Source organism: Lepus europaeus, chromosome 16 (assembly GCF_033115175.1).
Source record: "Lepus europaeus isolate LE1 chromosome 16, mLepTim1.pri, whole genome shotgun sequence".
Classification (NCBI taxonomy): Eukaryota; Metazoa; Chordata; class Mammalia; order Lagomorpha; family Leporidae; genus Lepus; species Lepus europaeus.
The window spans coordinates 4,152,436-4,176,269 of record NC_084842.1 but is presented as its reverse complement, the minus strand read 5'-3'; the positions used below and the strand labels follow the sequence as shown (position 1 = coordinate 4,176,269).

At 38.4% G+C, this 23,834-nt stretch overlaps 1 protein-coding gene across 1 annotated transcript in view; it reads left to right on the top strand.

Moving 5' to 3' along the window:
* The window catches only part of LOC133775472 (disintegrin and metalloproteinase domain-containing protein 32-like), a 206,235-nt gene that overhangs the window by 109,998 nt on the left and 72,403 nt on the right, over window positions 1-23,834 (top strand). The window contains exons 16-17 of the mRNA XM_062213813.1: window positions 5,813-5,918; window positions 13,658-13,841. Of these exons, the coding sequence (XP_062069797.1) occupies window positions 5,813-5,918; window positions 13,658-13,841 (290 nt within the window). The remainder of the gene's footprint in view (window positions 1-5,812; window positions 5,919-13,657; window positions 13,842-23,834) is intronic.

The window sequence follows — 23,834 nt, the reverse complement described above, 5'->3', positions numbered from 1 at the left end:
TATCAAATCAATGACCAGATAATGTTTTATCCTATTTATATATATATTATATATATATAATATACATATATATATATATATATATATATATGCCTTTCATTTTATTTGTTATTTTTTCTGTGGAGAAGCTTTGTAGGATATGACATCTTTAACCCCTTACACACACATACACACACATTTATCTACAAAGGACAATAGCCTTGGGAGTTTTACAAGACACATTTAAGAGCCTCCAATGCAGCAATAAAGGGGAAAACTCTGCAGATAGAATTGCCAAGTAGAGCAATATATAAGATTTCTGGAGATGGCTAGGAATAGTTTCAGGAAAAGTGCTATAACGTCATCTACTCACCAGATGTCACTGTGATCTCCAGTAGTCAGATCTACAGAGAACAATGGTATTTTCCACAGAAATAACCAACAGCTGAAGGAGACAGCCATGCTCCACTCTTATCCCTACAAGTGTGACAAGAGTTACAATGTGGCCTTGCCATGAAGTTAGAGCTGCCACTATTCTCAACCCTGTATGTGCTCCTTATCCTAGAGCCATGACTGTTCCACCCACACTCACTTTCCAGATCCCATCTCTGCGACCTACTCCATGCTTGCTAGTGTTGCAGACTCTCTATGGCCTAAATGTATTCCTATGAAACACCAGAGCTACTATAGCTAAGGACTAATGCTGTCCTGGACTCTGACATTTTTGGATTACAGATACCAGTTATACAGCTAGTCTGAGTGTCCACATCTTGATCATTTGAGCCACAATCACAGACACTTCTAATTCCTAGCGTTTCTCTGGTTTTACACTCCATAATCTGGTTTCTTATATATATTGCTTGTATACATACCTGAGACTCAGAAAAACTGCCATTTCCCTATTCATACCTGAAATTCAGACTCCCACCCTCTGACTATTACACTAATACTCAGCTCTTACACATCATTACCATTGTGAAAATGGGGACACCATTTTCTACTGTACCAGTGCCACCACTCTTTAGGACCTTAGAGTGTTGGTTGCTCCCCATGTGCTGGTGCTTCAGACCCTGGCTGAGTGGCCAACTGACTGTGTGCAATACACATCAGTGAACACATCAGTGAAATCACTCTCGGGCTTGACCTAGTTCCAAGAAAAATCTCCAAGGAGTATTACTTTCCCAATGGGAGAAAAAGTAAACATGATTACCCCAGAATTCATTGCCCTCAAAATAACCCTGTTTTAGATACAATAGGTTTAGCTTCTGATGACCCAGGAGTCTTTTCTATTGAACTCAGGTTATAAAACTTCAAAGAGTCTGCTGTGTATCCCGCTTCTCATGTTGGATCGTTCTCTCCCTTTTTGATTCTATCAGTTAGTATTAGCAGACACTAGTTTTGTTTGTGTGATCCCTTTGACTCTTAGACCTATCAGAGTGCTCAATTGTGAACTGAAATTGATCACTTGGACTAGTGAGATGGCATTGGTACATGCCACCTTGATGGGATTGAATTGGAATCCCCTGGCACGTTTCTAACTCCACTATTTGGGGCAAGACTGATTGAGCATGTCCGAAATTGTACATCTACTCCCTCTCTTTTTCCCACTCTTATATTTAACAGGGATCACTTTTCAGTTAAAATTTAAATACCTAAGAATAATTGTGTGTTAATTACAGAGATCAACCACTAGTACTAGAGCAAAAAAAAAAAAAAACCAAAAGGGATAAATATTACATTGTACATCAACAGTCAGGACAAGAGCTGATCAGGTCACTGTTTCTTATAGTGTCCATTTCACTTAACAGGTTTCCCCTTTGGTGCTCAGTTGTCACCGATCAGGGAAAACAAATGATATTTGTCTCTTTGGGTCTGGCTTAATTCACTCAGCATGATGTTTTCCAGATTGCTCCATCTTGTTGCAAATGACCGGGTTTCGTTGTTTCTTACTGCTGTATAGTATTCTATGGAGTACATGTCCCATAATTTCTTTATCCAGTTTACTGTTGATGGGCATTTGCATTGGTTCCAGGTCTTAGCTATTGTGAATTGGGCTGCAATAAACATTAATGTGCAGATGGCTTTTTTATTTGCCAAATTAATTTCCTTTGGGTAAATTGCAAGGAGTGGGATGGCTGGGTTGTATGGTAGGGTTATGTTCAGGTTTCTGAGGAATCTCCAGACTGACTTCCATAGTGGCTTAACCAGTTTGCATTCCCACCAACAGTGGGTTAGTGTGCCTTTTTCCCCACATCCTCTCCAGCATCTATTGTTGGTAGATTTCTGAATGTGAGCCATTCTCACAGGGGTGAGGTGAAACCTCATTGTGGTTTTGATTTGCATTTCTCTGATTGCTAGTGATCTTGAACATTTTTTCATGTGTCTGTTGGCCATTTGGATTTCCTCTTTCGAAAAATGTCTATTGAGGTCCTTGGCCCATCTCTTAAATTCGTTATTTGTTTTCTTGTTGTGGAGTTTCTTGATCTCTTTGTAGATTCTGGTTTTAATCCTCTATCAGTAGCATAGTTGGCAAATTTTTTTTTCCAATTCTGTCGGTTGCCTCTTCACTTTCTTTAGTTTTTCTTTTGCAGTACAGAAACTTCTCAATTTAATGTAATCCCAATAGTTAATGTTGGCTTTGACTGCCTGTGCCTCTGGGGTCTTTTCCAAGAAGTCTTTGCACAGGCAAAGACTTGTCTTCCCTCACCTATTTCACTCCCGCAACTGGCTGCAATGGCCAGGGCTTTGCCGATCTTAAGCCAGGAGTCAGGAGCTTCTTCTGAGTCTCCCACATAGGGTGCAGGATCGTATGTATTTGGGACATCTTCTACTGCCTTCCCAGGCCATAGCAGGGAGCTGGATCCGAAGAGGAGCAGTAAGGACTAGAACTGGCATCCATATGAGATGTTGGCACTTCAGGCCAGGGCTTTAACCTTCTGCACCACAGCGCTGGCCCCGATTGTATTTGCTTTTGAGAGAAACAGCTTTACACCAAGAGCCACAGAATTCATCCTACTTCTGGAAAGTGTTTTCAGACCAAATACAGAAATGTCCTACAGGCCCACCAGGTACAAGAATTAAAATGGTCAGTGTGCTTTCTTTGAAAAGAGTGACCTCAGGGATATTATTGAAGTCATTGATAATACCATTGTCCTCATTACAGATGATCCTTCCTATTGACAAGTCACTGAGTGCATTATTTATTTATTTATTTATTTTTTATTTCATAAATGTGAATTTACAAAGTGCAACTTTTGTATTGTTGTGGCTTCCGCCCCCAACCTCCCTCCCTCCCGTGGCCCTGCCCTCTCCCTCTCCCTCTCCCATCCCGCCCTTTATCGAGTTTCATTTTCAATTACCTTCATATACTGAAGATCAACTTAGTATATACTAAGCAAGGATTTCAACAGGCTGCATTCACACAACCGCACAAGGTATAGGGTATTGTTCGACTAGTAGTGTTTTTAAGTTTCATAGTAAAACACATTAAGGACAGAGATCCTACATGGGGAGCATGCACCCAGTGACTCCCGTTGTTGATTTAACAATTGGCACTCTTATTTATGACGTCAGCAATCACCCGAGACTCTTGCTATGAGCTGTCTAGGCTATGGAAGTCCCTTGAGTTCACCGACTCTGAACTTGTTTAGTCAAGGCCATGTCACAGTGGAGGTTCCTTTACTTGGAAGTTGCTATTGCTATGTCTCCATGGGCACTATTTTCTTCATTATGTACATTCTGTGAAATTTTAATTTGTTGGATATTAGTTCATTCTGTGGGTTCCACAGGCCACAATTATTTAATCTGTGTGTTTCATGGTCTATTTTTATAATTTAAATTTGTTATTTTTTTGTTTTCTTTTAAATCTTAAAATATGTTTAGTAAATATACCTTTTCTTTTAGATTAATTATAACAATAATTTTGGAATTTTTTGTAATGACAAAATTTTTGCCTAACATTCAGATTTTCTTGTCTTATTGACTGAATGCTGTATATTATATTGGTTGAATCCTTCATTTTCCTGAAGAGTTTTCAGCTTTTGTTTTTAGGCAGGCATTGTAACTGGTGTATCATCTTCACTGTTTCAAAGATTATACTTAAGATGTATTAACACTGCTTTAGAGGAGCCTTGACTGTAAGACTAGTGTGCTCTTCTTCCTTGGAAGTCATGTTGAATAATCATTTTATGTGTTGTTGGATTGGATTTGCTTGTATTTTTGAGAATTTTTTATGTGTCCATGTTGGGAATTGGCCTTTTGTTGCTCTATCTTTGTATGATTTTGGAATCAAGATAATGCTGGCTTTATAGAAGGAGATGAGAAGAGTTCTATTTCATTAAAAAAAAAAACAGATTGAAATGCCTTGGAATTAGCTCTTGCTTATAAAGTGTTTTTTAAAATTCAGCAGAGAAGCCATCCAGTCCTGAACTTTTCTTTACCAGGAATCCTTTTCTTGCTTATTTGATCTCATTACTTGTTTTTCATTTGATAGTTTCATTGTTGGTTTCTATGTCTTCATGGTTCAATCTTGAAGATATGATTAAGCGCCATAGTCAGTAAACCTGGAGTTAATCAGAAGGAATGTCATCCTGAGTGTGCATATACTAATCATATGTGCACTATTTTAATCATCTTATTTTAATTATACATTTTTACGGAGCATGTTGTTATACAACACATGTATTTGACAGGAATTTCAAGTCAAGTTAGTTAGCATCTCCATCTCTTTAAGCCTGTGAGCTGTCTAGAGGTCAGAAATGTTAGGAAGGTACTGGCTTGGAAGAAGTAAGCTTCCATGATTTGAGAGACATGTGACCATATCCTGAGGGGAATTTTTAAAAGCCAAGAACAAGCCCTGGAAGACATCTGGCAAGAAAATAAAAGCTTCAAATCTGAAATCAGCCAAAACTTTACTCTATCAATAACCATTGAGCCCTGAAGAAGACTATAATTTTTTATGAAATGGCATCTCCAGCCAATACCTTGATTTCCTCCTAGTAAAACCCAGAGGAAAGAAGCCGTTAGCACTGGCCTTCCAGTCCACAGAATTTGTGACATAGTAAGTAGGTATTATTTTTAAGTCACCAAGTCTTTGCTTTTGATTTTTTAAACACAGAAATAAAAATAGCGATGTAGTGTTGAAAGTAAAATAGGGAAATATTGGTCCCTTGAGTTGAGACTACTTAAAGATACAAAGAAGTAATATCTTATGAAAAAAATCTCGTATTGATTTTGTTATAGACATGTTTTCACAGGTTCTCACTCAGAATCTAGAATAAGTCTAGTTTTTCTATTCTTTTTCTTTCCCATCTTGTCCAGAGCCTTTGCTTAGTTTATATTACTCTGTCCTCTCCTGTATTATTTTAAAGATGTAAATGACTGTAAAAGTGAGGAATAAAGAGCAATAACCATGAACACTACCTTTCACTTTACTTCTTTATTTTTCCTTAGAACCGTCCTAGGGAAATTTAGTTATATAATGGAGAAAGAATCAAAAGAAACATATCCCAAATCATAATCATATCAAAGGAATAAGTTTCTTGTGTTACACAGCATAGTGAAGTGACTGTGGTTCACAATATCCTATTCTTTTATGAGCAAATAGAAGGAACTCCAATCAGAAAACAGTGTAGAGAAGGGAAAATGGTGATTTCCCTGGCTTGATGAGTAAATATTATATACATGCACTGAAATGTCACAGTGTAGACCATAAAAATATACTATTATTGTTAACAAGTGACTTTCAAAGATAGCATATTGCATATGAGTAAATTGATGAAAATAAAAAAAACAGATATATGTTTAAATACAAGTATATTTTCAACTTTGACAGATTCACAAAATGCTCCATTTGAATGCTATGAAGAAATACAATCTCAAATGGATAGATATGGGAACTGCGGTAAACATGAAGGCAAATATAGGACCTGTGCACGGAGGTATGTTATAAAAATGTTAACACTTTTTCTTTTCCTTTTATTTTTTAACACTTTATTTCAGAATAGTTTTAAATTTACAAAATAGAAATTGTGAAGTATTATAAAGAATTCCCACATACCTCACAACCACTCTCCCCTGTATTTATTACAGTTAGTGAACCATAGAAGGTTTCTTTATTTTTCTCAGAATCCTTCTAAACTTCATTCCTTCAGAGTCTAGAAATCAACATTCTGTGTTCAGATTGAAATTAGTTTTAACTCCCACTTGTGAGAGACACATGTAGTATTTATCTTTCTCTGTCTTACTCATTTCACTCAACATAATGTCCCCTAGTTACAAATGGCAGTTTTGTTATTTTTCATGACTGAATAACATTCCACTTTGTATAAATGTCACCTTTTTTTTTCATCCGTTCATCTGATGATTGACACCTTTGGTGGTTCCATATCTTGGCCATTGTGAACAGCACTGCATTTAGCATGGTGGAGTAGGTATCTCTTTGATGCAATCATATCATAGCTTGTATATATATCCAGTAGTGGAATTGTTGAATCATATGGCAAATATATTTCCAGTTTTTACATAAATCTCTATACTGTTTTCCATGGTTGTTACACTAATTTAAATTCCCAAATTAACATGCACAATGCATGTGTTCCCCTTTCGCCACATCCTTGTCAGCATTTGTTCCTCTCTGTATTTTGGATAGTAGTCATCCTGACAGGTATGAGCTAATAATTTCATTTTGGTTTTCATTTACATTTCCTTTATGGCTAGTTAAATTGTCCATTTTATCAGATATTTGCTGACCATTTGTATTTCTTCTTTTGAGTATTTACTATGAAGGTTACTTCACTATTGTTAACCAGGTTGGTTGATTTTAATCTATTTTATTAAAAATCATTAGTGAAAACACAATACGTGTCATTCGACTGTTGTCTATATACTTTGTGTCTTTTATGTTTTGGTTTGGTTTGTGTTTCTAAGATCTAATACTGTCTTCTTTTCTTGTTATTTTTATTTTTAAACATTTGTATAAAGAAGAGACTTCATGTACTTCACATATACAATTTTAAGCACATGTTGATACTTTCTACTGTTCTTGCTTTCCCCAAGCCTCAATGCCTCTTTAACTTTTTTCCTGTTACTTTTTTTGATAATATAATTTCAATTTACTTTATAATCACAAGCTTAATCCTCCACTGTATAGCGAATTCTTCTAATAAAAAGTAGAAGGAAAATTATTCTGTTAGAGTACAGACAAAAGCTGTAATTAATTACTCACAAGATGTGAATTTCACTCATGCATTATGCTGTTTGTGCTCTATGTATTAGCTGTCACAAACCAGAGAACACACATGAACACACATGTCTTTTTGGGTCTGCTTTATTTCACACATGTCTTTGGGGGTCTGCTTTAGTTCACTAAGCACATAGTTTCCATTGACATCCATTGTGTTGGAGATAAAATTTCATTCTTTTTTACGGCTGAGTAGTATTCTGTCTTAATTATATTCTACATTTGCTTTATCTAGCCTTCTGTTGATGGACATCTGGGTTGATACCATATCTTAGCTATTGTGAATTGAGCTGCTAGAAACCTAGAACTAGTGATTTCTCTTTCACATGATGATTTCATTTCATTTGGGTATATTCCCAAGAGTGGGATGCTGTTCATATGGTAGTTCTATTTCAGATTTCTGAGGAATCTCCATACAGTTTTCCATCAGGGTTGTAATACTTTGCATTCCCACCAAAAATATATTTGGATTTTTTATTCACATACTCACAAGTAAGGGGAGATTTTATTGTGATTTTTATTTGCATTTCCCTGATGGCTAATAACATTAAGCATTTTTTTGTGTGCTGTTGGCTGTTTGTATTTTGTCTTTTGAAAAATTCCGGGTTATGTCCTTTGTCAATTTCTTAATGGGATTGTTTGTTTTGTTGTTACTGAGTTTCTTGAACTCCTTATGTATTTTGGGTATTATTTGTCAGATGTGTTGTTCAGTTTGTTGAGTGTGTCCTTTGCTGTGTAAAAACTGAGCTTAATGTAGTCTTTGTTATTTTGCCTTTATTGCCTTGCTTCTGGGATCTTACCCAAGAAACTTTTGCCTATGCCAATGTCTTGTAATGTTTCCCCTGTGTTTTCGTCTAGTAATTTGATGGTTTCAGGGCTTAGATTTAGATCGTGGATCCACTGTGAGTTGATTTTTGTATAGCAAGTCAGGAAGGGTTTTCTTTTTTTAATACTGCATGCAGAGATCCATGAAGTATTCCCAACACCATTTGTTGAAGAGACTGTCTTTTCTCCAGGAAGGGATTTAAACTAATTTACCAAAGAATAGCTGGTTGAAGATGTGTGGATTAATTTCTAGGGTTTCTAACATATTCCACACCTAGCTGTTATGATTATAACTGCCCTATAATATGTTTTGAAATATGTTATTGCAATTCCTCTAGGCTCACTTTTATTGTTTAAGATTGCTTTAGCCTGTATTTCCTTGTGAGTTTTTTTCTTCAAGATTTGAAGAATTTTCTTGGCATTTTTTAGTGGAATTTCATTGACTCTGTTCATTGCTTGGGGAGTATGGATGTTTCTCTCATTAGTATTTTGTAATTTTCATTGTAGTACTCTTTCACATCCTTGGTTAAATTTATTCCAAGATATTTGAATTTTTTGTAGCTACTGTGAATTATATTGATCTAGAAGTTCTTTCTCTGACATGGCATTGTGTATAAAATGCTATTGATTTTTCTTTGTTGACTTTGTATTCTGCAAATTTGCCAAACGTTTTTGAGTTCAATGATACCTTTTAATTTCATTTTTAATTGTTATTTTGATTAACATTTAACTGATTCAATATGATTTGTAGAACTAGTCTAAGAATATAATGATATTCCCTTCCCCTCTCCCTCCCTCTTCACATCCTTCTTTTTTCTAACTTTCTTTCTTCTCTCTCTCTCTCTTTCTCTCTCTCTCTCTCTCAATGTTTGAGATAACATTTTAAATTCAAATTATAATAAAAAGGCTTAATATTTCACTGAATAAGAAGTTTAACAAGGGGAACAATTTTATGGCGTAGTGGGTAATGCTACCACATATAGCATCGACAACACATATGAGAACTGCTCCACTTCTGATCCGGGTCCTTGCTAATGCACCTGGGAAAGAAGTGGAGGATTGCCCAAGTACTTGAGCCCCTGCATCCAGGCAGAGGAACTGGAAGAAGCTCCTGGCTCCTGGCTTTGGATCAGCCCAGCTCTAGCCATTGTGGGCATTTGGGGAATGAACCAGCAGTTGGAAGAGCTCTCTCTATGTCTCTATTCTAGATAAATTTCCTTGCACTGATGTAAGGAATGTGTATTCTGCAAATGTAGGATGAAATGCTTTGAAGATTTCAATTGGATACTTTTGTTCAATAATGTAGATTAGCTCTGTTGTTTCTTTGTTAATTTTTGTTTTATTGATCTGACCATTGATGAAAGTGGGTGTTGAAATCTCCGTTATCATTGATTTGGAGCATATATCTCTGTTTAGATCCACTAACATTTGTTTGAAATTGCCATATGCCTTAGCACTGGGTGCACATACATTTGCTATCATCATATCTTCCTGTTCACTTGCTCTCTTAATCATTACATAAAGTCATTCTTTGTCTCTTTGAATAGTTTTTGTCTTAAATTCTATTTTGCCTTAAAATAGACTGTCTACTCCTGCTCATTTGACATTTCAATTTGAATGGAATATCTTTTTCCATCCTTTCACTTTCAGTCTGTGTATATCTTAGTTGGTAAGTTGTGTTTTTTTAGGCAGTATATGCTGGGGCTTTGTGTTTTAATTCATTCAGCTTGTCATAATACTTTTCTTCTTTCCTGTTTTTTTTTCTTTTTTCACATTTCTTTCCCTCTGTGAAGCATGTCATTCATTCTGGTGGTTTTGAAGAATCACCTTTGAATGAAAAGTGAAACTCAAATCAAAATTTCCAGGCCTGACATATTTCTTTCAAAGATTTTATTTATTTATTTGAGAGACAGAGTAACAGAGAAAGGGAGAGGCAGAAAGAATGCTCCTCCACCTGCTAGTTCACTTCCCAAATGGCTGCAATGGCTGGACATGAGCCAATCGAAAGCCAGAAACCAGGTGCTTCCCCTGGGCCTCCCGTGTGGATAGGGACACAAGCAGTTGAACCATCTTCCACTGCTTTACCAGGCCATAAGCAGAGAGCTGCATCCGAAGAAGAGCAGCTGAGACTAGAACGGGTGCCCTTATGGGATGCCAGCATGGCAGATGGAGACTCATCCTACTATGCCACATTTCTGGCCTCAGTCCTGACACCTATACAATGTCATTTCATTTTAAATTATTAATTAGTGCATAATCACTAGGTTTTTATGCCAATGAAAAATGGAAGTTGATAATACTCACTGTTGGCAATCCCTAAAATACTAATTGTGTTGGGGCCTCAAGCTGATCTTATTCCAGGTTCTTCCTTCAAATGTAATGAATGAAAATTGAATGATAAATGCGTGAAAGGAAGCAGAATTAATTTAAAAAGATAGTACACAGTCAGTCATGCATGTGGACAGCTTCTATTCAAGAGGAAGAACTGCTGCTCCCTCCAAAGTTGGGTTCATCCTTTTATAGGCTAGGAGGGCAGTGGTCTAATTGAATATTCAAATGAGGCTGAGTTCCTATTGGGCGTCATTTTGCTCACCACTCTGTCTCCGTTTTTTGGGAATCTTGAAGGTGTCATGGTGTCTCTAAGTGGGCTACAGCATACATGTGGTCATCTTGATATCTCTTACACGATGGTTTAGTGAGGCTCAGGTGCATGATGGAGAATGCATTTGCAGAGCCCGCAGTGAGGTTGGATGGGCACAGAAAGGTGTAGGTTTTTTCTGGTGCAGAGCTGTGGCACAGATGCTCCTGGCAGTCTCCAGGCTCCTCGTTGCTCACTGGCTCAATGCCTGCCCAAATCAGCTGCAACTTTCCTGTCCAAATGTGTTAATATGTGGAGAGCACAAAATTGGTGTGGGTATAATATCCTTTGGTTTATATTTATAAATATTTCTTCAGTGAGTCTTACTGTGTATATGGCAATATACCCTTCTTTTCCACATGTTTTGAACATTATCATGAATCTGTCACTTCTGATATTGTCTCTGCTTTCAATAAATAGTACATATGTGTATTCATATAATATGGAGTGAATGTGACAAAATGTTAAAACTGTTGAATTTAGAACTAAAATGTAAACCTATAAAAAGTAAAAATAAAAGCCCTATTAGTATAACTGAAAGTAGGATGCTTAAATGGATTCATATATATTTGCCTTTTACTTTAAATGCTAGTGTTAAAACATTCCATTTATCCAATAGTGTAGTGACACAGGGGAGGGTATTTTCTATCTTAAGCAATGAAAGCAAGTCCAAATCATTTCTTTTTTTTTTGTTATAGCATTAAATCAAAATGTACAGCACATTAAGGACAGAGATCCCACATGAGGAGCAAGTGCACAGTGGCTCCTGTTGTTGACCCAACAAATTGACACTCTAGTTGATGGCGCCAGTAACCACCCTAGGCTGTCGTCATGAGTTGCCAAGGCTACGGAAGCCTTCCAAGTTTGCCGACTCTGATCGTATTTAGACAAGATCATAAAAGACAGAGTGAGGATAGTAACCAATGATCCTAAGAGTGGCATTTACCAGGTTTGAACAATTATACAGCATTAAGTGGGGAAGAGGACCATCAGTACACACAGGTTGGGAGTAGAGCCATTGGTGGTAGAGTAGAGGTTATGATTACAAAGGAATGAAGCCCAAGTGCACTAGACAGGGTCTAGAACAAAGGACAGAGTCATTATTAGAGGAGCTAAGAAAGGTGCTGTCTAAGCTACAAGTAATTTTTCTGATTGAGAGGCAAATAGAACCTGACAGAAGGGGCTTGATAATAATCTGTTGGGCTTTAGGCCTTGTAAGTGAAGAGGCCCAGACCTATCTATCTCTTCACATGGGATATATCCTAAGGGAGGTGTGAACCTCCTAGGGGAAGGCACTCTGTTGACTTTCATTACTTGGCTGGCCTGGGAGGAGAGCTGGCCAGGACAAGGCAGGTGTCATCTCTAACAAGAAATTTACAGTTCTGCCTGCAATGTTGCTGACCCTACTTGACCATCCCCTCAGCTGCAGTGGTCACTTTGGAAGTTGGCCTGAGTGAAGGGCTTTTCAGCTTAGAGCCAATAAGATCTGTGGCTCTGACCTGGGCATCCTTCGACTCCAGGGCAGGTCCATTTCCAGTGATCCAACTCTTGGCAGACCTGCCAGGGCTCTTCACAAGCTGACTTCTGCTGAAGCCCAGGCATACCACATTGAAAGCCACTGCAGTGGACTGGCCTGTTGGGTCTCCTTGAGGGCAGATCACTGTACAGATCAGCCATTAATAGGCCTGCCACCCATTGCTTCTGATGCCGAGCTTTCTTTTCCTCCTGGTTTGTGTTAAAGCAGACCAGAGGATGCAAGTCAAGGGAGTGCCCGTGTCCCATCTCTAATCTTCGGTGGCCTGATCTACAAGTCTATAGTCACAGGCATGTTCTGTAGTAGTTTTTCTAAGGTAGACAGTGCCCATGAGGAAAATTATATTCTCACTTTAAAACTGTCTTTCCCTTTGGTCTGAAAGGGAGGTTTTTTCTACTTACTGTATACTTTGCTGATGGCGAAGTGAATCTAGCTATGAGATTATTATTTAAGCTCTTATTTTGGCTATGCTATTACAGAAAAATGTTAGCCATCTCTTTTATAAGGTCTAAAGATTAAATTGTGCGTCCTACAGATTCCTTCATAATAGAATTAGTTTCCTACCTTGAAGAGAATAGAGAAATGAAACAACAAGTTGGGCTTAGAATAGAGAAATGAGGGAGCAAGTCCTAGATCGCTTGCTGACAATAGCAATATCACATGAATACTTAGCAAACAGTTTCAACCATTAGATAACAACTTAAGAAAACATTTACCAGAAGGTCCAATGCCTTCTATAAATTTTAAGAATCATGTATTTGAAAACACCTCTTAAATACCTAACATGGTGTAGTTTGTTTATCCTGTAAACTTAAGCACAACCATCTAAAATGTTTTTAGTTTCTTTCTACCAACAAGTATAAAACATATGATACAGAGATTCAGGTCACACCAATTAAAATGTATCTTTGATTGATTTTAGCAGCTTAAATTTATGGACAATCTTATCTATAAGCCATTTAAAATAAAACTCTTAATAAAATTTCCCCATGTGGACATACAATATGTACACACATATAACATAGCATAGTAGACCAATATAGCAATTTTAATAATAGCTTTTAAAATCTTTAACTCTTTTTGTATATTGCCAATTGATTTGAATTGCTTTTTGTTTTTAGTAACCTCAGTTAACCATACTTTCTCTCAGTTGGTACTGTTAATACATTATTGGCTTCATCTGTTTACAGAGCCATCCCAAAGTACTGAATACAATAGAAGTGGCTGGAAAAAGTCCATAGGAACCTATAGGAGGACAGCTAAACACAGAACCAACAACGCTTTAGTTTTATGAGCAGCAAATCATATATAACTGTGGATGACAAAAGACTTTAAGTCGCCATGTTTAAAATTATAAACTCATCAACCAACAAGTCCAAATCATTTCTAATAGTGCTTAATGCATAATATATTTACCTGTATTTTTTGTTGTTGTTTGCAGAGATCTCGCATGTGGACGATTAGTTTGTACCTTTCCAACTACAATTCCTTACAACAGAAGAGGCCCCGGTATAACTTATGCTCTTGTAAAAAATAAACTATGTGTGACTTTAGACTACAAATTTAACGAGTCAGAAGCAGATCCAATGGATATCCAAAACGGCTCTGCCTGTGAAACAGAGAAGGTAAATGTTTTAAAATCTACTTTTAAGATATGGCATTATAGGCCGGCGCCATGGCACAATAGGCTAATCCTCCGCCTGCAGCGCCAGCACACCAGGTTCTAGTCCAAGTTGGGGCGCCAAATTCTGTCCCAGTTGCTCCTCTTCCAGTCCACCTCTCTGCTGTGGCCTGGGAGTGCAGTGGAGGATGGCCCAAGTGCTTGGGCCCTGCACTCGCATGGGAAACCAGGAGAAGCACCTGGCTCCTGGCTTCGGATCAGCATGGTGCAATGGCCACAGCGGCCATTGGAGGGTGAACCAACGGAAAAAGGAAGACCTTTCTCTCTCTCTCTCTCTCTCACTGTCCACTCCGCCTGTCAAAAAAAAAAAAAAGATATGGCATTATAATCACTGATTTAATAAACATTTAAATGTATGTATCAAATTTTAATTCACTTCTGGTAGCATCTGGTAGCATACTTGGTATATAAAGTGAATATATTTAATGAATCTCCAGATAGTAAGAGTATAATCGAAATGTCTTCCAAAATTGCAGTGTTAAGGGCAAGAAAACTCCAAGTATTTCAGGAATGTAGTGGGGAGAGATGAGATCATGGCAATATATTGAGGTTAAGTACTTCATGGCATGGAATGTCATAATTTATTTCAGAGAAGAGAGTGGTAATCCTGTTGTCTTTTACAAGTTCATCTCTTTCGAGCTCAATTTGTAAGAGCCTGCCTTCTATTAGGCAGCTTAGAATCAACTCTCACTTCTTATTGGTTGAGATTAACCAGATTGTCATATTTCAACACTATGTAAATTGGAGGTGATAATAGCAATTACTGTATAGCTCATAGAAATGGCTAAATACAATCCAGTTTTTTTTTTCAGGCAGAGTAGACAGTGAGAGAGAGAGAGACAGAGAGAAAGGTCTTCCTTTTGCCATTGGTTCACCTTCCAATGGCTGCCGCGGCCTGTGCGCTGCGGCCGGCACACTGCAGTGATCTGAAGGCAGGAGCCAGGTGCTTCTCCTGGTCTCCCATGGGGTGCAGGGCCCAAGCACTTGGGCCATCCTCCACTGCACTCCCGGGCCACAGCAGAGAGCTGACCCAGAAGAGGGGCAACTGGGACAGAATCCGGTGCCCCAAGCAGGACTAGAACTCAGTGTGCTGGTGCTGCAAGGTGGAGGATTAGCCAATTGAGCCACAGCTCCGGCCCAGTTTTATTATTGATTGTTATCAGTATAATTTTTGTATCTGAAATCAGTGAAAAACCAGAGGGTATGAATTCACATAAAAAGCCTCCTATTTATTCATGGGGAAATATAATATAAAATATATAGCTATAATATGAATAGTATAATTATTATATAAACTTTAAGTTTTAAAAATACTATCAGCATTTCTGGTGATTCTACAAAAGAATGCCTCAACTTAACTTTTTTGTCTTCTTTTTTTAAAAAAATTCAACTTTGGCCGGCGCCGCGGCTCACTAGGCTAATCCTCCGCCTTGCGGCGCCGGCACACCGGGTTCTAGTCCCGGTCGGGGCACCGATCCTGTCCCGGTTGCCCCTCTTCCAGGCCAGCTCTCTGCTGTGGCCAGGGAGTGCAGTGGAGGATGGCCCAAGTCCTTGGGCCCTGCACCCCATGGGAGACCAGGAGAAGCACCTGGCTCCTGCCATCGGATCAGCGCGGTGCGCCGGCCGCAGCGCGCTACCGCGGCGGCCATTGGAGGGTGAACCAACGGCAAAAGGAAGACCTTTCTCTCTGTCTCTCACTATCCACTCTGCCTGTCAAAAATTAAAAAAATTCAACTTTATTTTTAAAGGAGAGTTGCAGAGAAAGGAAGCAGAGAGAGAGAGAGAGAGAGAGAGAGAGAGAGAGAGAGAACTTCATCATCTGGTTCACTCTCTAAATGGCTGCAATGGCTGGGGTGGAACCAAGCCAAAGCCAGGAGACTGAAGCTTCTTCCAGGTCCCCCATGTGGGAGTTGGGACCCAAGGATTTGGGCCATCTTCTGCTGCATTCCCAGGAGCATTAGCAGGGAGCTGAATCAAAAATTGCTCAGGCGCATCTCGAACAAATAGGATGTTGGCATCACAGGTGGAGGATAAACCACCTGTGCCACCATGCCAGCCCCAAACATTAAGTTTTAAAGACAGATGCACATAGGTTTGAATTCTGAATCTGGCACTTGACAGATTATCTTCAACATATTATGCCATTTGGTTAAGCTTTAGTATCTTAATATATACATATGCATATGTTACTGGATAAACTTCTAGTGGTTTTACAGTTTAAACACAGTTTACTAGAAGGAAAGCATGTAATCTACTTGATACTGGTTTCATTTTTTTATGTCTAGGAGTAATACATCCGTTCTTGAAGGAAGTTTAGGCTGGAAAGCTCAGTAGATATTTTTATGTTATGAAGCCAAAACAATAAAAAAACGCAAAATTGCCAACAGACTGAAATTATTCAGTTGGTAATTTATTTTTTTCTTGTCTTTTCTTTTTTTCCCATCTTTTTTTGAAACTTTTATTTGATAGATATAAATTTCCAAAGTACAGCTTATGTACACTGGCTTTTGCCCCCCATAACCTCCCTCCCACCCGCAACCCTCTTATCTCCCACTCCCTCTCCCATCCCACTCACATCAAGATTCATTTTCAATTCTCTTTATATACAGAAAATCAATTTAGTATATACTAAGTAAAGATTTCAACAGTTTGCACCCACACAGAAACACAAAGTGTAAAGTACTGAATGAGTATTAGTTATAGCATTAATTCACATTGACCAACACATTAAGGACAGAGATCCTACATGAGGAGTAAGTACACAGTGACTCCTATGTTGATTTAACAATTGACACACTTGTTTATGACGTCAGTATACACCTGAAGCTCTTGTCATGAGTTGCCAAGGCTATGGAAGCCTTTTGAGTTTGCCAACTCTGATCTTACTTAGACAAGGTCATAGTTCTCTCCTCCCTTTAGAAGAGGAAGTTCTCTCCTCCCGTCAGAGAAAGGTACCTCCTTCTTTGATGGCCCCGTTCTTCCCACTGGGATCTCACTCACAGAGATCTTTCATTTAGGTCTTTTTTTTTTTTTGCCAGAGAGTCTTGGCTTTCCATGCCTGAAATGCTCTCATGGGCGCTTCAGCCAGATCCAAATGCCTTAAGGGCTGATTCTGAGGCCAGAGTCTTGTTTAGGACATCTGCCATTCTAAGAGTCTGCTGTGTATCCCGCTTCCAATGTTGGATCGTTCTCTTATTTTTAAATCTGTCAGTTAGTGTTAGCAGACACTAGTCTTGTTTATGTGATTGCTTTGACACTTAATACTATCATTATGGCCAATTATAAACTGAAACTGATCATTTGACTACTGAAATGACAGTGGTAGCTTCCACCTTGATGGGATTGAATTGGAATCCCCTGGCACATTTCTAACTCTACCATTTGGGGCAAGTCCGATTGAGCTTGTGCCAAACTGTACATCTCCTCCCTCTCTTATTCCCACTCTTATATTTAACAGGGATCATGTTTCAGTTAAATTTAAAACCTAAGAATAATTGTGTGTTAAGTACAGAGTACAACCAATAGTATTAAGTAGAACAAAAAAAAATACTAAAAGGGGTGACAGCACAAGGGCTGATCAAGTCATTGTTTCTCATAGTTTCCATTTCACTTGATAAGTTATCCTTTTTGGTGCTCAGTTAGTTGTCCCTGAATAGGGAGAACATATGATAATTTTCCCTTTGGCTCTGGCTTAATTCACTCAACATGATTTTTTTCCAGATTCCTCCATTTTGTTGCAAATGAGCAGATTTCATATTTTTACTACTGTATAGTGTTCTATAGTGTACATATCCCATAATTTCTTTTTCCAGTCTAATGTTGATGGACATTTTGGTTGATTCCAGGTCTTAATATTGTGATTTCTGCTGCAATGAACATTCAGGTGGAGACAGGTCTTTTATTTGCCAATTTAATTTCCTTTGGGTAAATTCCAAGAAATGGGATGGCTGCGTTTGTTAGGGTTATTTCAGGCTTCTGAGGAATCTCCAGACTGACTTCCATAGTGGCTTTACCAGTTTGCATTCCCACCAACAGTGGGTTAGTGTCCCTTTTCCTCCACATCCTTGCCAGCAATGGTTCTTGGTAGATTTCTGAATGTGAGCCATTCTGTCCGGGGTGAGGTGAAACTTCATTGTGGTTTTGATTTGCATTTCCCTGATTGCCAGTGATCCTGAACATTTTTTCATGTGTCTGTCGGCCATTTGGATTTCCTCTTTTGAAAAATATCTATTGAAGTCCTTGGCCCATCTCTTAAATTCATTATTTGTTTTGTTGTTGTGGAGTTTCTTGATCTCTTTGTAGATTCTGTTTATTAATCCTCCATTGGTTGCATAGTTTGCAAATATTTTTTCCCATTCTATTGGTTGCCTCTTCACTTTCCTGACTGTTTCTTTTGCAGTACAGAAACTTCTCAATTTGATGTAATCCCAATAGTTAATGTTGGCTTTGACTGCCTGTGCCTCTGGGGTCTTTTCCAAGAAGTCTCTGCCTATGCCTATATCTTGCAGGGTTTCTCCAATGTTCTCCAATAATTGATGGTGTCAGGCCATCGATTTACATCTTTGTTCCATATTGAGTGGATTTTTGCAGAAGGTGTAAGGTAGCCATCTTGCTTCATGGTTCTGCATGTGGAAATCTAGTTTTCCCAGCACCATTTGTTTAATAGACTGTCCTTGCTTCAAGAATTGGTTTTAGATCCTTGATCAAATATAAGTTGGCTGTAGATATTGGGATTAATTTCTGGTGTTTTTCTATTCTGTTCCATTGGTCTACCCATCTGTTTGTACCAGTACCATGCTGTTTTGAGTATAACTTCCTTGTAATATGTCCTGAAATCTGATCTTGTGATGCCTCCAGCTTTGTTTTTGTTGTACAAGATTGCTTTAGCTATTCGAGGTCTCCTGTGCCTCCATATGAATTTCAGCATCATTTTTGCCAGATCTGAGAAGAATGTCTATGGTATTTTGATTGGTATCTCATTGAATCTATAAATTGCTTTTGGGAGAATAGACATTTTGATGATATTGATTCTTCCAGTCCATGAGCATGGAAGATTTTCTAATTTTTTGGTATCTTCTTCTATTTCTTTCTTTAAGATTTTATAATTCTCATCGTAGAGATCTTTGTCATCCTTGGTTAAGTTTATTCCAAGGTATTTGATTGTTTTTGTAGCTAGTTTGAATGAGATTGATCTTAAAAGTTGTTCTCAGCTATGGTGTTGCCTGTGTATACAAAGGCTGTTGATATTTGTGCATTGATTTTATGTCCTGCTATTTGCCAAACTCTTCTATGAGTTCCAATAGTCTCTTAGAGTTCTTTGGATCCCCTAAATAATCACATCTTCTGCAAAGAGAGATAGTTTGACTTCTTCCTTCCCAATTTGTATCCCTTTCTCTTTCTTGCCTAAGACTTCCAGAACTATGTTGAATAGTAGTGGTAAGAATGGGCATCCCTTCACTGGAAATGGACCTGCCCTGGAGTCGAAGGATGCCCAGGTCAGAGCCACAGATCTTATTGGCTCTAAGCTGAAAAGCCCTTCACTCAGCCCAACTTCCAAAGTGACCACTGCAGCTGAGGGGATGGTCAAGTAGGGTCAGCAACATTGCAGGCAGAACTGTAAATTTCTTGTTAGAGATGCCACCTGCCTTGACCTGGCCAGCTCTCCTCCCAGGCCAGCCAAGTAATGAAAGTCAACAGAGTGCCTTCCCCTAGGAGGTTCACACCTCCCTTAGGATATACCCCATGTGAAGAGATAGATAGGTCTGGGCCTCTTCACTTACAAGGCCTAAAGCCCACCAGATTATTATCAAGCCCCTTCTGTCAGGTTCTATTTGCCTCTCAATCAGAAAAATTACTTGTAGCTTAGACAGCACCTTTCTTAGCTCCTCTAATAATGACTCTGTCCTTTGTTCTAGGCCCTGTCTAGTGCACTTGGGCTTCATTCCTTTGTAATCATAACCTCTACTCTACCACCAATGGCTCTACTCCCAACCTGTGTGTACTGATGGTCCTCTTCCCCACTTAATGCTGTATAATTGTTCAAACCTGGTAAATGCCACTCTTAGGATCATTGGTTACTATCCTCACTCTGTCTTTTATGACCTTGTCTAAATATGATCAGAGTCGGCAAACTTGGAAGGCTTCCATAGCCTTGGCAACTCATGACGACAGCCTAGGGTGGTTACTGGCGCCATCAACTAGAGTGTCAATTTGTTGGGTCAACAACAGGAGCCACTGTGCACTTGCTCCTCATGTGGGATCTCTGTCCTTAATGTGCTGTACATTTTGATTTAATGCTATAACTAGTACTCAAATAGTATGTTTCACCTTGTGTTTCTATGTGGGTGCTAACTGTTGAAATCTTTATACTAAATTGATCTTCTGTATATAAAGAGAATTGAAAATGAATCTTGATGCAAATGGAAGTGGAGAGGGAGTGGGAGAGGGGACGGTTGCGGGTGGGAGGGAAGTTATGGGAGGGGGAAGCCATTGTAATCCATAAGCTGTGCACTGGAAATTTATATTCATTAAATAAAAGTTTTAAAAAAAAAAGAATGGGCATCCCTGTATGGTACCAGATCTCAGTGGAAATGTTTCCAACTTTTCCCCAGTCAATATGATGCTGGTTGTGAGTTTTTCATCAATTGTTTTGATTGTATTGAGGAATGTTCCTTCTATTTTATCAAATGCTTTCTCTGCATCTATTGAGATAATCATATGGTTTTAAACTGCAGTCTGTTAATGTGGTGTATCACATTGATTGATTTGCGAACATTGCACCATCTCTGCATACTAGGGAAAAATCCCACTTGGTCTGCGTGGATGATCTTTCTGACGTTATGGTGCATTCTATTGGCCAGAATTTTATTGAGGATTTTTGTGTCCTTGTTCATCAGGGATATTGGTCTATAATTTATATCAATGTTGCATCTTTTCCAGCTTAAGAATTAAGGTGATGCTGGCTTCATAGAATGAATTGGGGAGGATTCCCTCCTTTTTAATTGTTTTGAATAGTTTGAGAAGAAATGGAGTTAGTTCTTCTTTCAATGTCTTGTAGAATTCAGCAGTGAATCCATTTTGTCCTGGCCTTTTCTTTGCTGGGAGGGACTTTATTACTGTTTCAATTTCTGTCTCAGTTATGGGTCTCTTTAGGTTTTCTATGTCTTCCTGGTTCAATTTAGGTAGGGTGCATGTATCCAGGAAGGTATCCATTTCTGATGGATTTCCCTGTTTGCTGTCATACAAGTCCTTGCAGTGATTTCTCATGACTGTATATCTGTGGTGTCTTTTTTTACATTCCCTTTTTCATCTCTGATTTTATTGATTTGAGTCTCTTCTTTTTTTAGTGTGTTGGGCCAATGAGTGTCAATTTTATTTATTTTTTCAAAAAACCAGCTCTTCATGTGGCTGATCTTTTGTAATGTTATTTTGGATTCATTTCTGTTGATTTCTCCTCTAATTTTAATTATTTCTCTTCTCCTACTAGTTTTGGGTCTGGTTTGCTGCATTTTTTCTAGATTCTTGAGAAGCATTGAAAGCTCATTTATTTGGTGCCTTTCCAAATTCTTGGTGTAGGCACCCATTGCTATAAACTCTAGGGATTCCAGAGTTGCTAATTTCCAGCTTCATTCCACTGTTGTCTGAGAAGCTGCATGGTATGATTCCAAATCTTTTGAATTTGCTGAGACTTGCTTTATGGCCTAGTACGTGGTCAATCCTAGAGTAAGTTCCATGTACTGCTGAGAAGAATGTAAATGCTTTAAGTGTAGGATGAAACGTTCTGTAGATATCTGTTAGGTTCATTTGGGCTATAGTGTCAATTAAATCTGCTGTTCCCCTGTTGATCTTCTGTCCTGTTGATCTGTCTATCTCTGAGAGTGGAGTATTGAAGTCCCCCAGTACTTTTGTATTGGAGTCTAAGTCTCCCTTCAATTCCCTTAACATATCTTTTAAATAAATCAGTGCCCTGTAATTAGGTGCATATACATTGATAATTGTTATATCTTCCTGTTGAATTGACCCATTAATCATTATATAGTGCCCCTCTTTGTCTCTCTTAACAGTTTTTTTGTTAAAATTTATTATGTCTGATGTTAACATGGCTACACCACCTCTTTTTTGTTTTCTGTTGGCATGGAATACCTTTTTCCAGCCTTTACTTTCATTCTGCATGCATCTTTGTTGGAAAGATGTGTTTCTTGTAAGCAGCAAATAGATGGGTTTTTTTCCTTAATCCATTCAACCAGTCTGTGTCTTTTAACTGGACAGTTGAGGCCATTAATGTTCAAAGTGACTATTGATAAGTAGTAACTTTGCCTTTCCATTTTCCCAAAATATTTCTAATATATGCTTTGAACTTCCTGTGATCTTTTGCTGAGAGGTGTCCTTTCATTACCTTATTTCATATTGATGGCCGTATTTCTGTGTTTCTGTGTGTAACACATCTTTAAGCATCTTTTGCAGGTCTGGACGAGTGGTGACAAATTATTTAAATTTCTGTTTGCTGTAAAAGTTTTTTCTTTCACCTTCACTCACAACTGAGAGCTTTGCAGGATATAATATTCTGGGCTGGCAGTTTTTCTCTTAGTACTTGGCTATGTCTCGCCATTCCCTCCTAGCCTGTAGGGTTTCTGATGAGAAGTCTGCTGTGAGTCTAATTGGAGATCCCCTGAGAGTAATCTGATGTTTCTCTCTTGCACATTTTAGAATCTTTTCTTTATGTTTCATTGGAGAGTTTGATTACAATGTGTCGTGATGAGGATCTCTTTTGGTCATGTTTATTCGGGGTCCTATGTGCTTCCTGTACTAGGATGTCTCTGTCCTTCTCCAAATCCAGGAACTTTTCTGCTAGTATCTCAGTAAAAAAGGCCTTCTAATCCTTTCTCTCTCTCCATGCCTTCAGGAATTCCTAGAACCCAAATGTTGGTTTTTAAAATAGTATCCTGTATGTTCTCAACAATATTTTTAGATTTCTAATTTCCTCTTCTTTTCTTTGGTTTGACTGTATACTTTCCTATGCTCTGTCTTCTAAGTCTGATATTTTCTCTTCTATTTCACTGATTCTGTTTTTCTGGCTCTCAAATGCATTTGCCATTTGTTTCATTGAATTCTTAATTTCATTTTGATTTCTCTTCAACATCACAATTTCATGTTCTAGTAAATTCCTCATTTCATTTTGATTCCTCCTTCAGATTTCATTTTCACCAGATAGATTTTCTGTCCTGTCCAGTTTGGATTCTGTTGTTCATGAAATTGTTTTTGAGAACTTCTGAATGTTCTTGTCATAAATTTTTTGAAATCCATATTTTGCACTTGTTCTATTTCATCATCTTCATAACTTGTATTGGGGTGTCATGTTCATTTGGGTGCATTATAATGTCTTCCTTGTTCATTTTCCTCGGTTTCTGCATTTGTTGTTCGGCATTGTGAATATATTCTTAGGTTTCTTCTTTTTTTTTTCCTCTCTGTGTTGGCTTTTCTCATTATACTGTGACTTTAAATTAAGTGGATTGTCTGCTTTTGGTGAATCTCTAAGGGCTTGTGGTGGGTGTGGCCAGAGATCTCTGTTCAATTCTTCAGGGTTAAGGGTGTGCCAAAGGTGACACACCCAGGTTTGGCGTGGTAAATATTTCTCTCTCTCTCTCTCTCTCTCTCTCTCTCTCTCTCTCTCTCTTGTTTAATTCAGAAGGGAAGTAATTTGCTCAGCTGAGCTCTTCTCCTTGATGGCAGTCAGTGCCTGAGTGCTAGCCCCTGTGGGTACAATATTAGTCTGGTCTGTCCCAAGGACCACACAAAGGATCTGTGCAGTCCTCAGTGTAAGCTCAGATTCCCCTGCAATGTCTCCCACAGGGTAGCCAAGGTTACTGAGTTTGTGGCGTCTCAAACTGAAAGTACTCACTCATGTCTCAGGCTCACCGTGAGTTCTCCCACACACCCT